Below are 18,941 nucleotides of genomic sequence, written 5' to 3'. Positions count from 1 at the left end.
CTCCAACGTCCAGTTCTCCTTTTTGTCTTTGTAACGTCGTCTGACTGGAGTCTGTGATGATGAAGCAGAGCAGAGAGGACAGACGTTACCGGTGAGAGCACGAGAATACAGTGCAGGAACACGGGGGTGAAAACGTGTCCCTCGTCCATCAAAGCTAGGAGAGACTTAAACAGTGAGCTGTGTGTTCACTGTTATTCTATAAATCCTCACCAACAGATAAACATTCATAATAATCCTGTCCTGTGTGTCTCTCTGCTCTATAACTTCACATGATTTAAACACAGCTCACATTGACGGTTCAACACGAGCATCATAGAGTACTGAAGTCTGTCCTTCAAATGAACTCTGTCAGGAGGAAACAGCTCCAGCTGGGGACTGTCTTCTGTGTTGGATTGATCCACACGTTAACCAGCAGATCTTTAATATTAAAGGTTAAATTCTCAAACTCTATCTCGTCCTTAAAGGACCCACCGTCCCCCGACCAAGCGGTAACCTCCGGTCTCAAACGATGAAGCCCTCACAGAAGTGTTAGAAACTGCAATACATGGAGAATCCACTAGAGGCTGGCTGCAGAAACACCAGAAACCACATACACACCTATTCAGAGAAGACGATCTTTACAGCATTAATAAACATGTTTACAGCCTGGTTCAAGAAACAGCTTGGCTCTACGTAGCTAATCTCTCTATCGACACACACTGTACGGGGGGGGGTGTGTGAAGTTTTTTCTAATGGGACGGTTCAGAAGATATTAAGATTAAGAGTTTTTGCCCAAATAAGGACATGACTGTCTTGACTCACGGTCAGGAACACATAGCTGTTGGCTAAGAGGCTCAAACTCCGCCTCTTTACATCACACTCTGCCTGGTTGAGTTCAGCATTTCCAATATGGCTGCTGCCGTCGATTGGCTTCAAAACAGCGCTCAGGAACAGATGGGTGACATCACGGATACTACATCCATATTTTATACAGTCTATGCCCCCGACACACCTAAACTAGGGATGTAAGGATACACTCAACCCACGATTCGATTCAAATTCTGATTTTTGGTTTACGATAGGATTCACTCAAGGCTCTCCAACGCTGTTTAAGAAAACGCTGTTGGAAAATTTCAGAACAATTATAGAGAAATGGAAAGTGAACGATTCCCAAATGAAAGTATTAAATATTAAAACAATCTAGAGATCTTAAATCTCTTTAAATAATCTAAAGAGCAGCTTCTGCTCCTGGCTGTGAGTTGACATGTTGTTCTTCAGGGATATCAGGGAAAGACAAAATGCTGCCGTCCCTCAGACTGTAAACACAAAGGTACATCCTGACCTGCTCTGTCTTCACCTGCTGCTGCCATGTCTGTTACACTCCACTCAGAGAGTGACGAGAGAGCAGCACAAGAGACTTCATGATGTTGAACAAGTGGAGTATAATACAGATAGTGCCTTCTACTGTTTAAAAATAATATCCAGATAGAACGTTTGTTGAATGGATTATAATCCACCCTTATTTGTACCGATTTATTACCGTCTTGTGATATATCCTCACATCCCTAATCTAAAATGATCAGTTATTATTGGATGAGACGGTTTGTGTAACTTTCTTCTGATAAAACATCAAATAGAAACAGTTTGAAGTCTTGTGTGGTGGTCTTTCTTGACAAACAGTGACATCACTCATTGAAGGTTTGGAGAATTCACGATGAGGGCCGCCAGATTTGAAAAGCTGACTTAACCTAACCTTGAGAGAAAGAGGCGGAGCTGAGGCGGGTCTTTAGCCTCCTCGCTAACAGCTACAGTGTGCCCGTCTTCTCTGTCAAATCAGCCACGCCCCCTAATTATGCAAAACTGGTGACCTTTGAGAGGGGTCATTCCAAATCCACTGGCTTTGAAAGGATACAACCTCCTGTAATGTTCAATGGTATCAAAAAGGAAAGGAAGAGAGAGAGAGAGAGAGAGAGAGAGAGAGAGAGAGAGAGAGAGCGCAGTGGTGGAGTGAAAGAGAGAAAGTTAACAAAGCTAATGAGAACAAAAAGCTGAAACAGAACACTGTTGAATACATCTTTGATGATGTCACATACTTCAGTCATGACTGTTACTTACGGCCAGGAGAAGATGTCATCAGGTGGTGTCCAACCTTCACTGGGCGTTTGGACCCTAAACCACAACGCCCTCCAGTTGGCGGGTCTGGCAATGATGGCCAGTCACTGCCCATCTTCTCCTGGCCCCCAGCTCAACTCCTCCCTCCTATTCCAGAGCCAACAAGATGCTCTTTCTGCTGCCTCCCCCAACCTGCAGACAGCTGTCTTCCTCTCCCTTCCTGCTACTCCCAGCGCTGTCTTCCACACAGACTGTGCCGGGAAACCCCTGCACCCGACCTCAACTGGGAATAGCCAGGCCTGCCATCCCTTGTCCCTGCACTGCTGGACAAGGTCCTGGTACTTGGAGGCCTTCCTCTCATACGCCTCCTTGCAACCATCTTCCCACGGACCGTCAGTTCGATCAGGATGATCTTCGTTGACTCCTCTGACCATAAGACCAAGTCGGGCCTCAGCGATGTTTGCACAAACTGGGGGAAGACTAGTCTCCTTCCCAGGTCCACTCTCATCTTCCATGATTGTGCTGCTTGGAAAAGGCCCTTCTTGATCTTCTTGGGGGCTGGTGGTTTCTGCCCTTCCCTAATGAACTGCATGGATGGTGGAGGTCTCTTGTTGGTCTGCTGCTTTTCCAGTCTCTCCCGCTCCAAGGTGTCGGCCAGTGCACAGAGGACCTTGTCGTGACACCATCTGTATCTTCCCTGGCTAAGAGCAGTCTTGCATCCCGCCAGTATGTGCGCCATGGTTCCTCTCCCTCCACATAGCCTGCACAGTGGGTCCTCCCTCATTCCCCGTCTGTGGAGGTTTGTTGGTGATGGAAGGGCGTCATGCACTGCACGGAGCAGGAATGAGATGTGAAAGGGCTCCAGCCTCCAGAGTTCAGCCCAGGTGATCTTCGGTTTTGGCAGGTCCCACTTTGTCCAGGCTCCTTGTGATCCAAGTTCCACTGCCCTAGACCTCCTCCTCTCCTCTCCAGCTTGGATCATGTCTCTCCTCCGTCTGGGTCTGCTTTACCCCACTGCTGGAAATGGTTGGCTCCAAGTCTGGATGCCTCCCTATTCATGGGTTCCTGATGATCCCTTTCAGCGCAGAACACTAAGTGTTAGCTTAATGTTTTTGTACCAGCACTGTCCAGAAAGTGACCCGATCATGGGAGCCCAGGAGTTCAAACTAGCTTCCATGTTATCAATACAGAAATCAGTGTTGTGTGATTCTCATAGATTCATATCAAAGTGTTGAAATCTGGTATTCTGACAACGTATCAATCTTTTTATGAGTCATCAATAATCAAGTGTTTTCTCTTCCTCTTTAAATGAAGAGCAGCTCTACACCGAGACTCAGTCTCCTCTTAATCCACCATGAGCAGAGCACTTTGCAGCATTTAGCAAGTTACAGGCTTTGGTGCCAGACTCCAGCTGCTACAACTACTACTATCCGTCTCATCACTATCATCTCTCTCTCTCTTCATCTCCCTCTATCCCTCTCTCCAACACGGTCTCAGCAGATGTGTGTCTAACATGAGTCTGGTCCTGCTGGAGGTTTCTGCCTGTTAAAGGAAGTTTGTCCTTGCCACTGTAACTTGCTAAATGCTGCAAAGTGCTCTGCTCATGGTGGATTAAGATGACATCAGACTGAGTCCTGTCTGTAAGATGGGACTGGATCTTATCCTGTCTTGATGTTGGGTCTTTGTTAATAATAGAACATAGAGTATGGTCTAGACCTGCTCTGTTTGGAAAGATTCTGAGGAGAACATTTGTTGGGATTAGTGTTATATAGTGTTATCATCTTGTATTCGGGTCCTGAAGTCCACATACTTGTGATTGAATTCAAATGAATGCATTAAAGCTAGGGTTGGTAGACACGGAAAACTAGCATGAATTTGAATGTAGCATTTCCTCAGGACTCCGTCTAACCCCTCCCCCCCTCCTCTTGGAGCTCCTCCAAAATGACGGCCCAGCTCATGTGTATGAGCACCGCTGATTGGCGACCATATGATGGTGACTGATTCAAAACCGGTCCTCAGCACATGGTTTGTGTTTTGCACTACATCAACTCATGTCTCACTCAGCGGTAAGAAAACACCAAAACATTCTCATAGTGAAAGTTAAAAACACAAACAAACATGAAATGTACGCTTTGCAGGAGGCGGGCAGAACAGCAGGACAGGATTTGATTGGTTTCATCATTTGGCTCCTGATGACAGGGACTGGTTGGTGTTTTCCCAGGTTTACTCTGGCTGTAGATAGCAGCATCTTTTTTTTTAAACCAGTATAACAAAAAGTGTATCTAAATGTGACTACCAACCCCAGCTTTAATCAGTGATGTGGAACAAGAAGAAAAGGCCTTCTGGTGTTTGTTAAGAGCAAATGTAATATGAACTTTGTAAGTCTAAACTGCAGTTTAACAGAGACACTTCCAGATGTTTTAAATGAGGATGTCCAGAAATCAGATTGATCCTCACCTCCCCATTCTTCCCGCTCAGGGGAATTATTAAAACTTAATAAATATAATAGTTTAAATCAGACTGAAAAGACACAGTAACAGCGAATGATGACCATCTAACATGCTTCATATTACCAGCATGAGTCCTGTCTGTAAGATGGGACTGGATCTGATCCTGTCTTGATGTTGGGTCTTTGTTAATAATAGATCATAGAGTACGGTCTGCATTGAGCTGAGAGTGGAGGAGCAGCGTGAGTGCAGGGGATCAGGTTTGAGAAAGAGGTAAAAGAAGAAGTCAGACACCAGGACTTTCTTGACATTATATTTATTACATAGTAAAAAGTACTTTACTTGCATTTATATATACACATTATATTCATGTAATCTTCTGTTCAAGCAAGAATCAGCTCCTGATCTATATGGAAGAGTCCCGTACAACAATAAACACACAGCTCACAGACTGTCTCATGTTGGTGGCTCTATAAGGCTGTAGTGTTACCTGACTGACACACACGTACACACACACACACGCACACACACACACTGTATCTACAGTATGTGTAGCGGACTGCAGCGGGAGCATCCATCTCTTCTCTCTGTATAATAAATAACATGAAACACGTCTGAGAGGATCCCAGCGCCGCTCTGAATGGATGCTGCTCCGTCTGTCAGCGTACACACGTCACTCCAGGTCACAGATTTGGCATTAAAACGGTGAGTTAGTCTTCATCAGGTTTCATGTCATTGTACACAAGGCACAACCAGCATGCAAGAGTGTCAGCAGGTTTCTCTGAAAGCAAAGTCAGATGAATAAAAACACCTAACTGTGAAACTAAAGCACAACTCTGTTTGACCTGTTCGGATCTAAAGACCTCTGAATTCAGAGCTGAAGCCTTCGACTCGGAGAACCATCTGGATCTGTGAGCTCGGGTTCTTACAGGTGTGCCGCGTATGGAACGTTATTTTAGGCGCCATGTTTTGAATTTCTCAAACACAGGGATTCAAATTCTGAGCCAAATATTCAACTCAAGGACAAACTCCATGCAGACGACACGATTGGTTGGTATAAATCTGTGACAAACAAAACCAGAGGTACAGTTTTAACGAGCTGCTTTTTTTAATCACAACATGAGAGGCGATGTTAAAGCTCCTGTGAGGAACGTTTGTAGATTTTGGCGCCCCCTGTGAACAAAGTGGTATACATATATTAAATCTTTGCTGATGTGACTGTCATGTTTTCTGACCTCGTCCTGCGGTCTCTCCAGGAGGCAGTAAAAACAGAAAGTGATCAGTCTTGGGGCTTGTGGCCTAGAGGTCTAAGTGCCCCACGTAGAGGCTATAGTCCTGGTCGCCAGTCACCATTTACTGCATGTCCTCCCCCACTCTCTACTCCCCACAATTCCTGTCTCTCTTCAGCTGTCCTGTCATATTAAGGCAATAAAACAAAAATAAAACTTAAAAAAAGAAAGTGATCAGTCTCGTCTCTGATGGACTTGTTTTCTTCTGTAGCTCATAAAGAGGCATCAGTATTCATTTCAGTCTGTTTAATAACCCAATAAAAACTCTCACAGGAGCTTTAACATTTACATTTAAAGGTAGAGGACGTCATGTTGAGTCATGCTGAATGTTCCTGAAACACACAGTGAACTCTCTCTCTCAGATTTTAACTCTGAAGTTTGGATTATTCACCGAATATGAGGGAAACAAACAGACATCTGAATATCTGATATTCTGAAGTTGTAAACTTTTGATATTTCACGATGTTAATCATATCTGTCTGCTTTGTTTACTTCTGATGACTTCATTTACTAAATGATGCTCCTGTGAGGAGTTTTAATCAGTTCAGAAACAGACTGAAATGAAAATGTAAACTCTTAATGACCCTCAGAGAGAAGACTGACTTTTCCTCTATCGTTATCTATTTCCCAGGCTGTGGATTCACAGGTAGTGATTGATTTGACGGTTGTTAAATAGGGATGGGCAATGATTTTCGGATAGTCAAATGTTTGTTCACTTTGTAAAAATTTAAGATTTACATTGAATGTTTTCTCATTTTAAAAGTACAGCTTTTCATCATTTTTACCGGTGCCTGGTTGTAATACAGTATTCCCTCCAGACGGTGTCTACAGAGCGTCTTAAAGCTGTTTGCTAACCACATTAAACAACAGATGAAGAAGAATGCTAACTACATTAAATAGCAAGAGAAGAAGAAAACATTAGCGACAGTCGCAGTGATTTTCTCTGTTTCTGAACCTCACACTACTACACACGTATTTCAGAGACTGAGCATGACTGTAAAATGCCCATCCCTATTATTAGAGAGAAGACTCATTTTATTCCCACATGCTCAAGACCAAACAGCAAAGAGATGAGACGTACTTTTTTGTCCACAGGGGGCGCCAACATCAACACCAACAGGAAGTCCCTCATTGGAGCTTTAACTGTGGAGTTGTTCATGCTTCATAAATAGAGACAGATGGTTCTCAAAGTTAAAATCTTAAGAGCTCTAAATTCAGACGGTTGAGTTCAAACATGAAGGATTATTACTCGTGTTAACATCGAGGTTCTAACTTTATGTGTACCGTCGCTTCTCAGGCGTCTTGGTGATGTCATTAGTTATCAGATGGGTTACAACGAGAGCTTTCAGGCTCCGGGGTTTCATCATGGTGAGCTGCACAAACAGAAAATGACATCGACTATATTCATCATAAAGCATTAAAGTCACTATGTGGATCTCTAACTCTCCTCTGTACAGCGGGCCGAGCTCACCGCACACTCAAATATCTACACGTAGGAATGTCGTAGACGCGACGTCTCTGAAACACACGATCCCCCTCTCCCTCTGCACGGAGGGGAGTTCATTATGGGCCTGAAGTCTGAGCTGGTTTTCTTTGGGGAGGGACCAAAAGCTCATGAAGATGAGGACAGAAATAAACAGAGTCTGTTTGAGGCTGTCACAGGAGGGAAGCATTATAAATCCAGTTTCCTGTACACTTTCAATCAGACCACGAGTCCTCTGGTCATGATCATGTGACTACTTCACCAGAGCATGCAGTATCTGATAACCAGAGAGCTGACTGGCCCTGCCTGTAATCTCTACGTTAATATGGAACAGGTGTGCGAGCAAAGCCATGAGGTCAGCCTGGTCTTACCAAAGTTAATTCTATTAAAGGGTGGGGGGTGGGGGGGTTTCCTTCACAGGTGTTGTCTGAGTCTGAACCACACCTCACTCTCATACCACATTTCACTCACATCAACGACGGGCTGAAGACACAGACTACACGGGATTATTTAACCTGGTGTTGAACGTGACGGGAAATCATTCACGTTTCAAATCTGACTCACAGATTTCTGCTTCTTTACTGTTGCTTGATTACCACGTACACACTCAGTCTAGACTCAGCCCACACACACACGCGCACACGCACACGCACACACACACACACACACACACACACACACACACACACACACAGCCGTGCTGCCACTTATGTATTTCTAATGTTTTCAAAGATTTACATCAAAGTAGGGTGATTGAGTGATGTCAGTTTGGCTCCTACACATGGACCTTATACAATGATAGACAACACTGCAACTATCCCAAAGTGAAGCCAAAACTTGGCTGCAGTAAAGGGGCCTTAAAGCTTCCATGTGAACAGATGGGACATGGGTCAAACATGGTTTCTGTCATTGTAGTTAGTTCTTATCGTGCTGATTTAGGTCTCAAAGACAGAATTCTAGAATGTTGTATTCGATCTTAAAGACAGAATTCTGAGAAAAAGGGTGGGACTCTAAAATCATGGTTGACAGCTGTGTTGTTGACCAATGAGGCTCCTGCAGCGCTGAGTGCACTGGATTATCAGAGTAGAGGAGGAACTGTGAGAGGAAACGTGACAAACACTAACACAAGAGTCATTGAACGCACCATAACTGTGAGTGTCTGCTTCAAACCCACACAAGAATCTGTGACGCTGTGGACTGGACCCACCTGAGGACTGGACTCACATGAGGACTGGACCCTCTGAGGGAGCGACCACACTTTATCAGTAAGTCTAATGAGTGTTTCTATTAGCGGGAGTGGCGTGACGTCAGTTCAGCTGGATGGACTGGCTCCACCTGGCTCATAACTACATCACCAGTACAACATGTTAGCATTAGCTGGAGCAGCGTTTTGTCAGACTCGTTTGTATGATAGGAGGAGGTGGATGCATGTGGCCCGTGTTTATACTGAGTCAGGGGTCTTCATGAGATTTTAAGACAGTAATGAAAGAGTAAAGGAACACGTTTAATCATTTGAAGTCTTGCAGACTAAATTACTGAATCTGATTTGGTTTATTGTACTGGTTTAAAATGTTTATTATATACTAGGTTTAAAAACAAGGGACTAAGCAAGTAAAATGTACAACATAATCTCTTCACCGGCTGCATAAAACATCTTTTCAACATAAACTGGAGCGACGTAACCTCTGTGGCAGCGCCGGTTCTTGATTTGGTTTGTTTTTTTACCTTCAGTGTTAAATGAGTGTTTAGTATCCTGCGTCCTCCACGGTCTGTCCTCAGTGTCTGGACAGGTGGTCAGATTCACACCTGTACACGTCTGATGTTCAGTTGTAATTTTCCTTTAATATAATGGGGTTTTACGGAGGTGTCTCGTCTTAGTCGTCTCCTACGTTACTTCACAGGGGGCTCTTGGAGATAAAGTCTGTCGGGTCCAGTCGTTGGGGGGTGGTGTTGGTGGTCTGGAGAGATGACAGAGCGGTGGAGGTGCTCAGGTTTACTTCTCTTACTTGACTTCGTCAGATGGGCTCATAGGTCTGGTCAGCAGGGGTACGGGTGACGTGGCCTCGATGAGGGCGGGGTTCAGGATGATTGGCAGGGACATGGGTGGGACTCCCACCTGCAGTGGAGAGGCGAGGGGCTGCAGGATGAGGGGGGACTGGCTCAGGGATGAGGAAGCCTGGGGAGGGGATGTTGTTAACGGCACTGGGATGGGGGAGACCGAGGGGGGAGGCGGGGACGCTCGGTCTGATCCTAAAACAAAGAAAACAACACAGAGAGTTTAAATAGCGGGTTCATAAGACCGCATACATGGTCTGGGTGTGGTTTCACAAGAACCAGGGTTTAACCACACCCTCACACAAGTTGCTATGTTCCCTTCGTGTGACGTCTGTGCGTGTGCGTGAGCGTGTGCGTGTGCGTGTGCGTGAGCGTGAGCGTGTGCGTGTGCGTGTGCGTGTGCGTGTGCGTGTGCCAAGCGGCAACCTCCGGTCTCAAAATATGAAGTGGAAGTGTTATAAAGTGCAGTACATTGAGAATCCTCTTGAGGCTGGCTGCAGAAACACCAGAAACCACATAGACATGAATGGGAAAAAGAGGATCTTTACAGCATTAATAAACATGTTTACAGCCTGCTTCAAAAAACGGCTTTGGTCTACGTAGCTAATTTCGGCACACACTGTATGAGGGGTGAATTTTTTCTAACATGACGGTTCAGAAGATATTAAGATTACAAGTTTTGCCCAAATAAGGACATGACTGACGTGACTCCCGGTCGGGAACACATAGCTATTGGCTAGGAGGCTCACACTACCTCACACTCTGCCTGGTTGAGTTCCGAATTACCAATATGGCTGCCGCCATCGATTTGCTTCAAAACAGCTCTCAGGAACAGATTGGTATGCTTTGGCGTGTGTGTGTGCGTGTACATGTGTGTGTGTGTGTGTGTGTGTGTGTGTGTGTGTGTGTGTGTGTGTGTGTGTGTGTGTGTGTGTGTGTGTGTGTGTGTGTGTGTGTGTGTTGGCATGTGTCTCTTTGTATGTTTAATTGTAGCAAATAGGACCGTAGTTTGAGATAAACTGGGTGGGAGGAAGTATGGAAATATGTATTTTTAATTCTTTATATTAAATATATAACAAAATGATTACTATTATTATTATTCTAATTAGAAGTATTATATCTCTTTATTTGTATTTACTCAATTTCTTAATTGCCCACTGTACTATATTCCCTTTTGTTATTATTATTTATTTATTTTTTGTCTTTATTTTTTAATGTGTTTTTTTATATTTTGTATGTATTTATTCAATTTGTATGTGATAGAAGTAATAATATTAATAATAATAATAATATTAATAATAATAATACTTATTATTATTATTATTATTATTGTTATTATTATTATTTGCGATGATTTTTGTTATTATTAGTAGTAGTAGTAGTAGAAGTAGTATTTATATATATTTTTTAATTCTTTTTTTATATATTTTTTTAATTATCTATTGTTACTATTACTGCATGAATTTATTTTTATTTGTGTTCAGTGCCTCTATTAATTATTAATTCACCATCACTAAGTCTGAAGGAGACACTCAAGTTCTAAATGTAAACCACAACATTCAGAATCATCCCTTACTCCTCTTAATCTGTGATGAACTGACTCTGTAGTCTGCAGGAACGCTCTCACACTGAGTGTTGTTGTTCATATTCAGTCTGAACAGAGTGTGTGGATCTATTAATGCTGCTCCAGACAGACAGATTAAATCCTGGCAGAGATCAGTAAACACAACCCTCGTCTATGAGCATGTTTGAATGATTGATCAGTGTGCTGCTGTCATGTCGTGTTTCTGCTGATCAGAGTGTGAAGACATTTGTGTTTATGTAGTTTGGTGTGAAAGTTTCTGTCTCTAATGTTTGTCAATATTTGTTTATAGATCTTCCTCAAGCTGGGACTGAGGGAGGGGTTTATGGTTATGCAGCAAGATATCAGCATTAATCCGGACTGATTGTTTTCATGATGACTCAGTGTTCATCATTTCCTGTTTTATCATCCTACAACAAACTGGAACATCACCGAACTCGGCTCAAAGTTTGTACACGGGAGACGGGACCATCAGACCGTCACTGCAGAGAGTCTGAGACTGTGTCAGGGTCTTACCGTTGGCACTGGCTGGTTGGGGCTCCTGTGGGGAAGCTGGCCTGCTGTGGGTCTTTGTCTCTGCAGGAGCTACTGGGACTGGAGAGGGCGGCTTGGCAGGTGGTGGTGACACCTGAGGAGATGCAGGCCGACCTGCTGGGGATGCAGGCTGCACAGACTCAAGTGCTGGATCTAAAAACAAGATTGGACATGAGAAATAGCACATCTCCATGGCACTGCATCGAACGGTGTCAGAGCGGTCTGCTGTGTACCTGTTATGACGGTCTGTTTGAAGAGCTCCTCCCTCAGGTGAGGCAGGAAGCAGACGATCCGCTCCCACGTGATTTCCCACAGGTCTGAGTAGCCGGTCCTGGAGTCAGCGCTGTGGAAGATCCCTGCAGTGTCCATCACCAGCAGCATGTTCTTCAGAGACTCTGGAATCGCCTCCAACTGCAGATAAAAACACAGAGGAGGTAGGACAGGAGGGAGGACGGTCAGTCTGTGCCCGGCTCAGACCCAAAGTACTGAAACACATGATCTTTAATGTCACTTTGGAGAGATGTTCTTCTGATGTGATTGATCCAGTCGTTTGCTTCAGATGGCTGCATCCATCCATACATCCATGTCCAGTTCATGCAGTAAAGGCTTATTAATCCTTCAATGCTATGTACACAGTCCATTTTTCCCAGTAATGCAAATCTGTTCTTAGGTTTAGTGAGTAAATCAATCTCTCCATATTTTCGATATTAGACACAATGTCTATCCACTCAGTCTCCACTCAGTGAGAGGATTGGGCTGCAACCATTTTCGTGTCACAGTCTTTTTGCTAGCTGCTAATAAAACCTTTAACAAGTATTTATCCTTAACTGAGAGGTGTGCTGCAATGTTACCCAGATACATTGTTGAGACTAAGCAGTCAATCCCTGCTCCAAAAATGTTTTGTAATGCCTTAATTACTCCCCCCAAATACGAATTGATTTTTGGGCAATTCCACAATATGTGAAGATGGTCTGCCAGCTGTTCTCCACACTTCCTCCAACACAGACCGTTTCCAACCTCAGCTGTTTGTATACATTTTGTTTTGGGGGTTATAAAATATCTCTTTACATTACACCAACAGAAATCCCTCCAGAGACCTGAGCTGGTGGAGGTGGACTGCACAGAACACATATTTAGCCAATCCTCCTCCGAAATAACAAGAGCAGATTCTTTCTCCTACTTAAATCTAACCATGTTAGATTTCACGTTGAACAAACATCATGTGGTCTCATATTTGGTTCAGCTATCAGGGAGGTGTTTTGAGTTTAAAGCATGTTTGGATGTGAATCAGCTGACTGAAGGTGTTGCTCACAGAGGAGACGCTCAGCTGGGGGCTGTGGCTGAGTGACAGGTCTCCATGAGCGCTTTTTTCTCCACCACCGGACTGATTCTGACCCGGTTGCGCTCCCAGCTGACACCCGACCACGTTCACATGCTTATTTTACTCAATAAGAACGAGTAGACAGAAAACTGGACACTGAGTCTGAAATATGTTTCTGTTCAGTTCTCTTGTTGAAGTCTGAGCCTTCACTTTTATGACTGTATGTCCGGGAAGATTATGAGCCTGCTCCACATGTTGATATTCAACGTGTTTAACATTTTGAACACCTCAATATGATCCGTAGATATACAATACTATCAGTTATATAAGCTCTAATTTGCACAGTAGTGTAAGTACAGGTGACTGCAGTTTGATCACTGAGAGCAAATCAACCAATCACAGTCCACTGAGTGTCTGTGGTCCTCTGACTCTGTGTCGGACAGCTTTATAGAAAAGAATTGCCTCAGAGTACCTCCACCTACAACACTAGAATCTGCGCTTTCAGATCACAGCAGTCGCTGCTCTGCTGCTCCCTGGATCTAATGCCTGACGTGTTGTTTCAGGATTTCTGGCTTTTCAAATGGATATTTTGGATTCAACAAAACAAAACAACAGAAAATATTAAGAGATCTCACACAGTCAACCAGCACCCTCCACGGTCTGAGGTGAACCACTGTCTGGAGTCAGGTTTAAAGTGAGAGATGTCTGAGATGTTGAAGGTTTAAGTATAACGAATGTTTATTCCTGTAGGATTCTTCTTTAATGCTGTCAGACACCTTCAACAACAACCTGAGCCTGTCAGTGACAAACGCCCGCTCTGAGTGGACGGACTTTCATCGGGTAAATCTCTCTGATGGATCACTTTGCAGCTGTTCAGACTGTTTTGCAGCTGCCAGCTGAAGCACTTTGTCTGACAGACTAAAGACTGTATCTTTACCAAAAGTGGACACAGAGAAGTTTGAGGGTTTTCTCTTTTCTTAAAGCAGTCAATAATCTGAAATAACAACACGATGGAAGATGGAAGGATCTGAGCCTGTCTGTGAAGAACGTCTGCAACCACCACGTTTACTGAAACAGTTTTTCTACGTCACATGTATTCAGGACTTTACCTTTCAGATCAATCTGATCGATCGGGACTGAAGCTGTGATCCTGCTCAGGGTACAAAGTAAAGAAAAACCTTTTGACTCTCCAGCCAGATCAAAAGAATCTGAGCGACCACCTCTCTGACCTAAACCATCAATGAGCTCTTTTGTTGCTCATGCATGTTTGTTTCTGCACATTTCAGGTACAGTTGACGGCAGCTGCTGAGAGAAATCAGTCAAAAGGAGGACATTTTGATCATGATGACGTCAATGAGTGGTTCATCACTGACACATTCATTTCATACAGGTGAAGACGTTGATTCACGCTCAACACCTCAAGTTATTTATCAGACAGGGTCAGTCTGGACTCTCGTCTGTGATGTTGGTGAAACATTACTTGATGTTGAAGCTTCTCCTAAGCTCCTCAGAGAAGCTCCAACCTGCTGTGAGTCGAGTCACTCTGCAGGAAGCAGTGTGGAAGATCTACAGACCAATGAGAGAAGACGGATCAGACGTTTCATAGCGTCTGATTTTCAGGAGGAGCTCCAGCACGCTCAGCACCCCGTCACGGCACCAGATCTGATAGGTTTCTATTTTAGTCAATGTTTTAACTTCCACTGGATCCACTTCTCTCTGATCCGGCAGGTCTGAGTCCGGATCAGATACGCAAGACTTCTATTTTTGCCGGATGCCGGAGCACGACGCATCAATCTCAACAGAGCAGATGGAGCGGGACAGGAAGTCAGGTTTCACCAAAACAAAATGAAAACATCCGGTTAATTTTCAGTATAAAACACTCTGTGTTATCACCAGATCGTATTTCACTTAACTACAACAACAAACCGTCATGATGAGCGGAGCCAGGCCTGGAGTCAACAGGTCAGAGGTTTTCAGAGGACCAGAAAGACAACATGGATGAGGAGAGGAGGAGGAGGAGAATCCTTGATTCAGTGATTACTGCTGGAAAACCTTGGTCACATGACTCCAGCTGTCCGGAGGTCCTGCTCCGTGCTGCGTTCTGTAAACGCAACCTGTAGGTGTTGAGGAACGAGAGAACACGTAGCCGGACGCAGCAGATCGGAGACGGACCGGACACAGATCTGGTGGAAGTCCTGTGTTACACCTTTGTTTGAAAGTTCTGTACACTATCAGGACGCTTAACTGTTTTAATCCACTCCAACCTCCTGAGCAGACGCTCAGGTGCTACAGAGTAGAGTGGAATACTGAACAGTGGTGCATGATGGCTGGTGTCCATGCGTATTCATGTGTATTATTCGTGTGAAGCTCCAACATGCAGACAGCAGAGGGGCCGGAGAGAGATGCTGCAGCCCTACCAAGAGGAGCTGGAACATGACTATTCAGGTAGAAACATTTACCTTGTGGCCCTCTGGGATTTACTCACCACATGGAAGATCTGTCAACATTTGGGTCTGTGCTAATATCAAACTTGAACTAGCTCCAAAAGTCAGACCCCTCACCTGTTGTAACTTTCATCAAATCATTCTTACAACATTGTGTTACTGTTATCGTCTGTATCACAGTCCTTACCAGTAAGTCACTGGATCCTGCGTGCATGTACTTGTCCATGAAATCCAGAATGGTCAGCCAGAGGGCGGCGAAGGTTGGCAGGGACAGCAGAGGAGAGAGGTGCTGGAGGAAGACCTGGAAGAATGACAGACAAGCACACATCAGTCACAGCTCAGTCAGTCGAGCTGAAGATAACCTCTGAGTCTGGAGGTTCAGCGGCTCACAGAGACCCTCAGCAGAATGTGACATTCATATTTACAACAATCCAGCACTGAGCTACGAGAGGAAGGGAGGTAGAGAAGTACAAGTTTCATGATTTTATGATGAACTTTCAAACTACTGATTCCGTAAAGACATCAAAGTTCTCCTCTAAACTTTATCACAAACATCATATTCGCTTTCTGTTGTTGTCGTGTGCAGCTCTAAACCTTTGACAGGAGGGTGCAGGCTCTCATTCTGGTCTCCTCCATGCCGCCCACATCTGCCGGGCTGATGTTGTCCAGCAGCTTCGTCAACAGAGGGAAAAGCACCTGCAAACACACACACGCTTCATCAGCACACTCTTCAAATCCTTGACGTATTCTAAAACAAGCAGCTGTTACTGTGCACATTAAAGATGAGAGGGAATTTAAAATAACCTGGTTTAAAATGTTAAACCTCATCGCTTGTTATAAATCCTACTCTGCGTAATATATGAAGAGATTGTGACAGAACAAAACAAGCTCTTATTTTCACCTTATTGAAGCAGGATTCCCACTCAGTTGCGTCGAGTGTCTGCAAATCGTGGACCAGCAGCGCTCTCTGGAGGTAGGTGAGGGCCTGCATACGAACCTGTCGTCTAGCATCGCAGCACAGCCAAGCGATTCCTGGAGCAGGAAAAGATATGAAGACATGAAGGCGACTGGAGGTCAGCACACTGATATTCACTTCAGCTTCACTCCAGTCAGTGTAGAGTGAAAAAGAAGGCTCATACATTTCATCTTGGCATAGATCATAAGTGTTTAAATCATTCAAATGTTCTGAACAAGTGGCAAACTCCGGTCTTAGATATGAAGCCCATGAGGAAGTGTTAAAAACTGCAGTTCATCAAGCGTCCACTAGAGGCTGGCTGCAGAAACACAGGAAGCCACATACACACCTATTCAAAGAAGACGATCTTTACAGCAGAAATAAACATGTTAACAGCCTGGTTCAAAAACAGTTTAGGTCTGAATAGATAATTTCTCTATCAGCACACACAGTATGGGGTGAATTATTTATAAGTCGTTATTTTTGAAGATATTAAACTTATGAGTTTTGCCTAAATAAGGGCATGCCTGACTTGACTGACAGGCAGGAACACTGTAGCTGTTAGTGAAAAGGCTAAAGGCCAGCCTCTTTGCCTCACACTAGCTTGACAGAAGTTAGGTTGAGCTCAGCATTTCCAATATGGCTCCCACTGTATGGCTTCAAAACAGCACTTCAGGAACAGATTGGTGATGTCACGAGGACTACGTCACTTTATTATATAGACTATGATTTTAGACACATTATATTAGAAATGAGGATTTTAGTTCTTTTAAGCTCCTTTCACACATGCTCTGCACTCCTATAAATCCCCCCTCCTATAAAGGTGCATTTCGACCAAGAGTTCTGGGGTCTCTTAGCCCCTAGAACTACTTTACCCGGAACTAAAAGGTTCCTGTGCCCCCATTGTTTTCTGCGTTTCGACAGCGGGCTGAAGTAGAACTGAACAGAAACGGTAGATTGTGCAAATCAGACCAGTGACGTATGGAGAAAAAAAAAAGTAAACACACTACACCACCAGACCAGTAGAGGGCAGTAAAACAAAGACGAATGCCATTCATCACAGATGACACCATAGAAGCAGACGGACAGGCAGGTATCATTATGAGCTAACAGTTAGCCTGTTAGCATGAAGAGACTCAGCTGGTCTGTTTTAGATGGTGCTATATTTCATCACAGATGGATTCACTGAATCAACACGTGAGAGGAGATAAGCACGAGTAGCAAAGACGTTTCAACACGGCTTTAAAATCCTTTTGAACTCAAAAAGCCGTGGCAGAGATCGACCGGTGTTTTGGTTTAAACAGCGACCCTGTTAACTGGAGACTTTCAGCCGGATGCATCCCTCATAAACGTCTTCAGACCATCATTAAATATCTGATGAGGATATTTTGAAATCTTAATAAAAACTAAACTAGTTTGCATTCCCAGGAACTCCCTCTGTGTTTCAACAGCTGTGTAAACTCCACAAACACTGACACGTTCAGCTGAAGGTCTCCAGTTTACAGGGTCACTTTTAAAACCGGAACACCGGGAGAGACGCGTTCACGGTGGGCTGAGAGAAGACTACTGTTACAAGCTGCTAAATCAAGAGAATCACAGCTTCTTCTTTTGAAAAGTACACACACATACAAAAAAGATAGAACAAATAAAACTAATGAAAGAAAGAGAAATCAAGTGAATCACAGATGTGTGTGATGTTATTGTGGACGGAGGGAGGAATAAAAACACTGCGGTTAATCTACCAAGCAGACACGTTCAGCATTGCAGGCCCTGCCCCCCCGAAAGTCCTGGGACCTTTGAAAAGTACTAACCCCCCAGCAGGGGCTTTTTAGGGGAGAGATTAACTACCCCTGAACTTATCCTGCCTTATCTTGCTGAGCTGCATGTGTGAACACAAAGGAGACACTGCTATAGAGAGGGCGGGTTGATGATTTCATTCATGTTGAGTTTCTCTGCATTGTGTTCTTTACTTCTCAGCTCAGTCTTCTTCTTCTGTTGTGTTTTTACTGACAGTCACTGTATGTGATACTCAGCTGCCCCCGACTTAAACCAAACTGAGCACATCGAGCTGTGAGAGCACGTCAGGCTCACAGCTGTTTATCTCTGTGTTCTTGTGTATTGTGATAAGGGTTTACCTTGCAGCAGTGGACACCAGCAGCTGGTCCACAGGGTCTGAGAGTCGGCCTCGATCTTCCTGCCTGCGGCCTCTAGATGGCGCTGCTCCTCTGCCCAGGAGCTGTAGATGCTGGCAGCCCGAGTGTGCAGAGTGTGCATCAGGTCTAAGAGCTGCACGGCCACAAACACCAACACACGTGTTAATAATGCATGGTACACATAATAAACCTCTAACAGCAGACATGGAGACTTCTTCACATCCTTCATGAGTCTGTGATCTTTAATATTTGATATGAACTACAGGATGTCACAGGATGTCATGTGCAGCACTCTATCATGTGTTACTTTTATTCTGTCATGAAAGAGAAGCTTCAATAAGACGGATTTTAAACTTAAGATAAAACTGAAAGGATGACTTTCATATTAAACAGACACAGTCCATTTAATGCTTTCAGTGCATACATAGATTTTCCCTCAACCAGATAGACCGTCTCAGAGAGTAAAGCTTTGTCTGTGTGTGATATGTAAAGTGGGAAAACAAAGGATCCAAAGCACAAATTAAAGAATCACACCAGAGTTACATTCTTCATTCCTGAGGCCTCTGAAGAAAGCTGAACACCAGCAT

General features: G+C 44.1%; 1 protein-coding gene across 1 annotated transcript in view; it reads right to left on the bottom strand.

Annotated features, from left to right (window-relative positions):
* Positions 1-8,793: 8,793 nt before the first annotated feature.
* The window catches only part of gbf1 (golgi brefeldin A resistant guanine nucleotide exchange factor 1), a 130,193-nt gene continuing 120,045 nt past the window's right edge, over positions 8,794-18,941 (bottom strand). Inside the window, 7 exon segments of the mRNA XM_034681656.1 lie at positions 8,794-9,560; positions 11,464-11,634; positions 11,715-11,892; positions 15,434-15,547; positions 15,841-15,942; positions 16,148-16,278; positions 18,337-18,487. Of these exon segments, the coding sequence (XP_034537547.1) occupies positions 9,313-9,560; positions 11,464-11,634; positions 11,715-11,892; positions 15,434-15,547; positions 15,841-15,942; positions 16,148-16,278; positions 18,337-18,487 (1,095 nt within the window). The 3' untranslated portion in view covers positions 8,794-9,312.

This window comes from Notolabrus celidotus, chromosome 4 (assembly GCF_009762535.1).
Source record: "Notolabrus celidotus isolate fNotCel1 chromosome 4, fNotCel1.pri, whole genome shotgun sequence".
Classification (NCBI taxonomy): domain Eukaryota; kingdom Metazoa; phylum Chordata; class Actinopteri; order Labriformes; family Labridae; genus Notolabrus; species Notolabrus celidotus.
The sequence above is the reverse complement of the archived record's forward strand: the minus strand, read 5'-3'. Positions and strand labels throughout refer to the sequence as shown.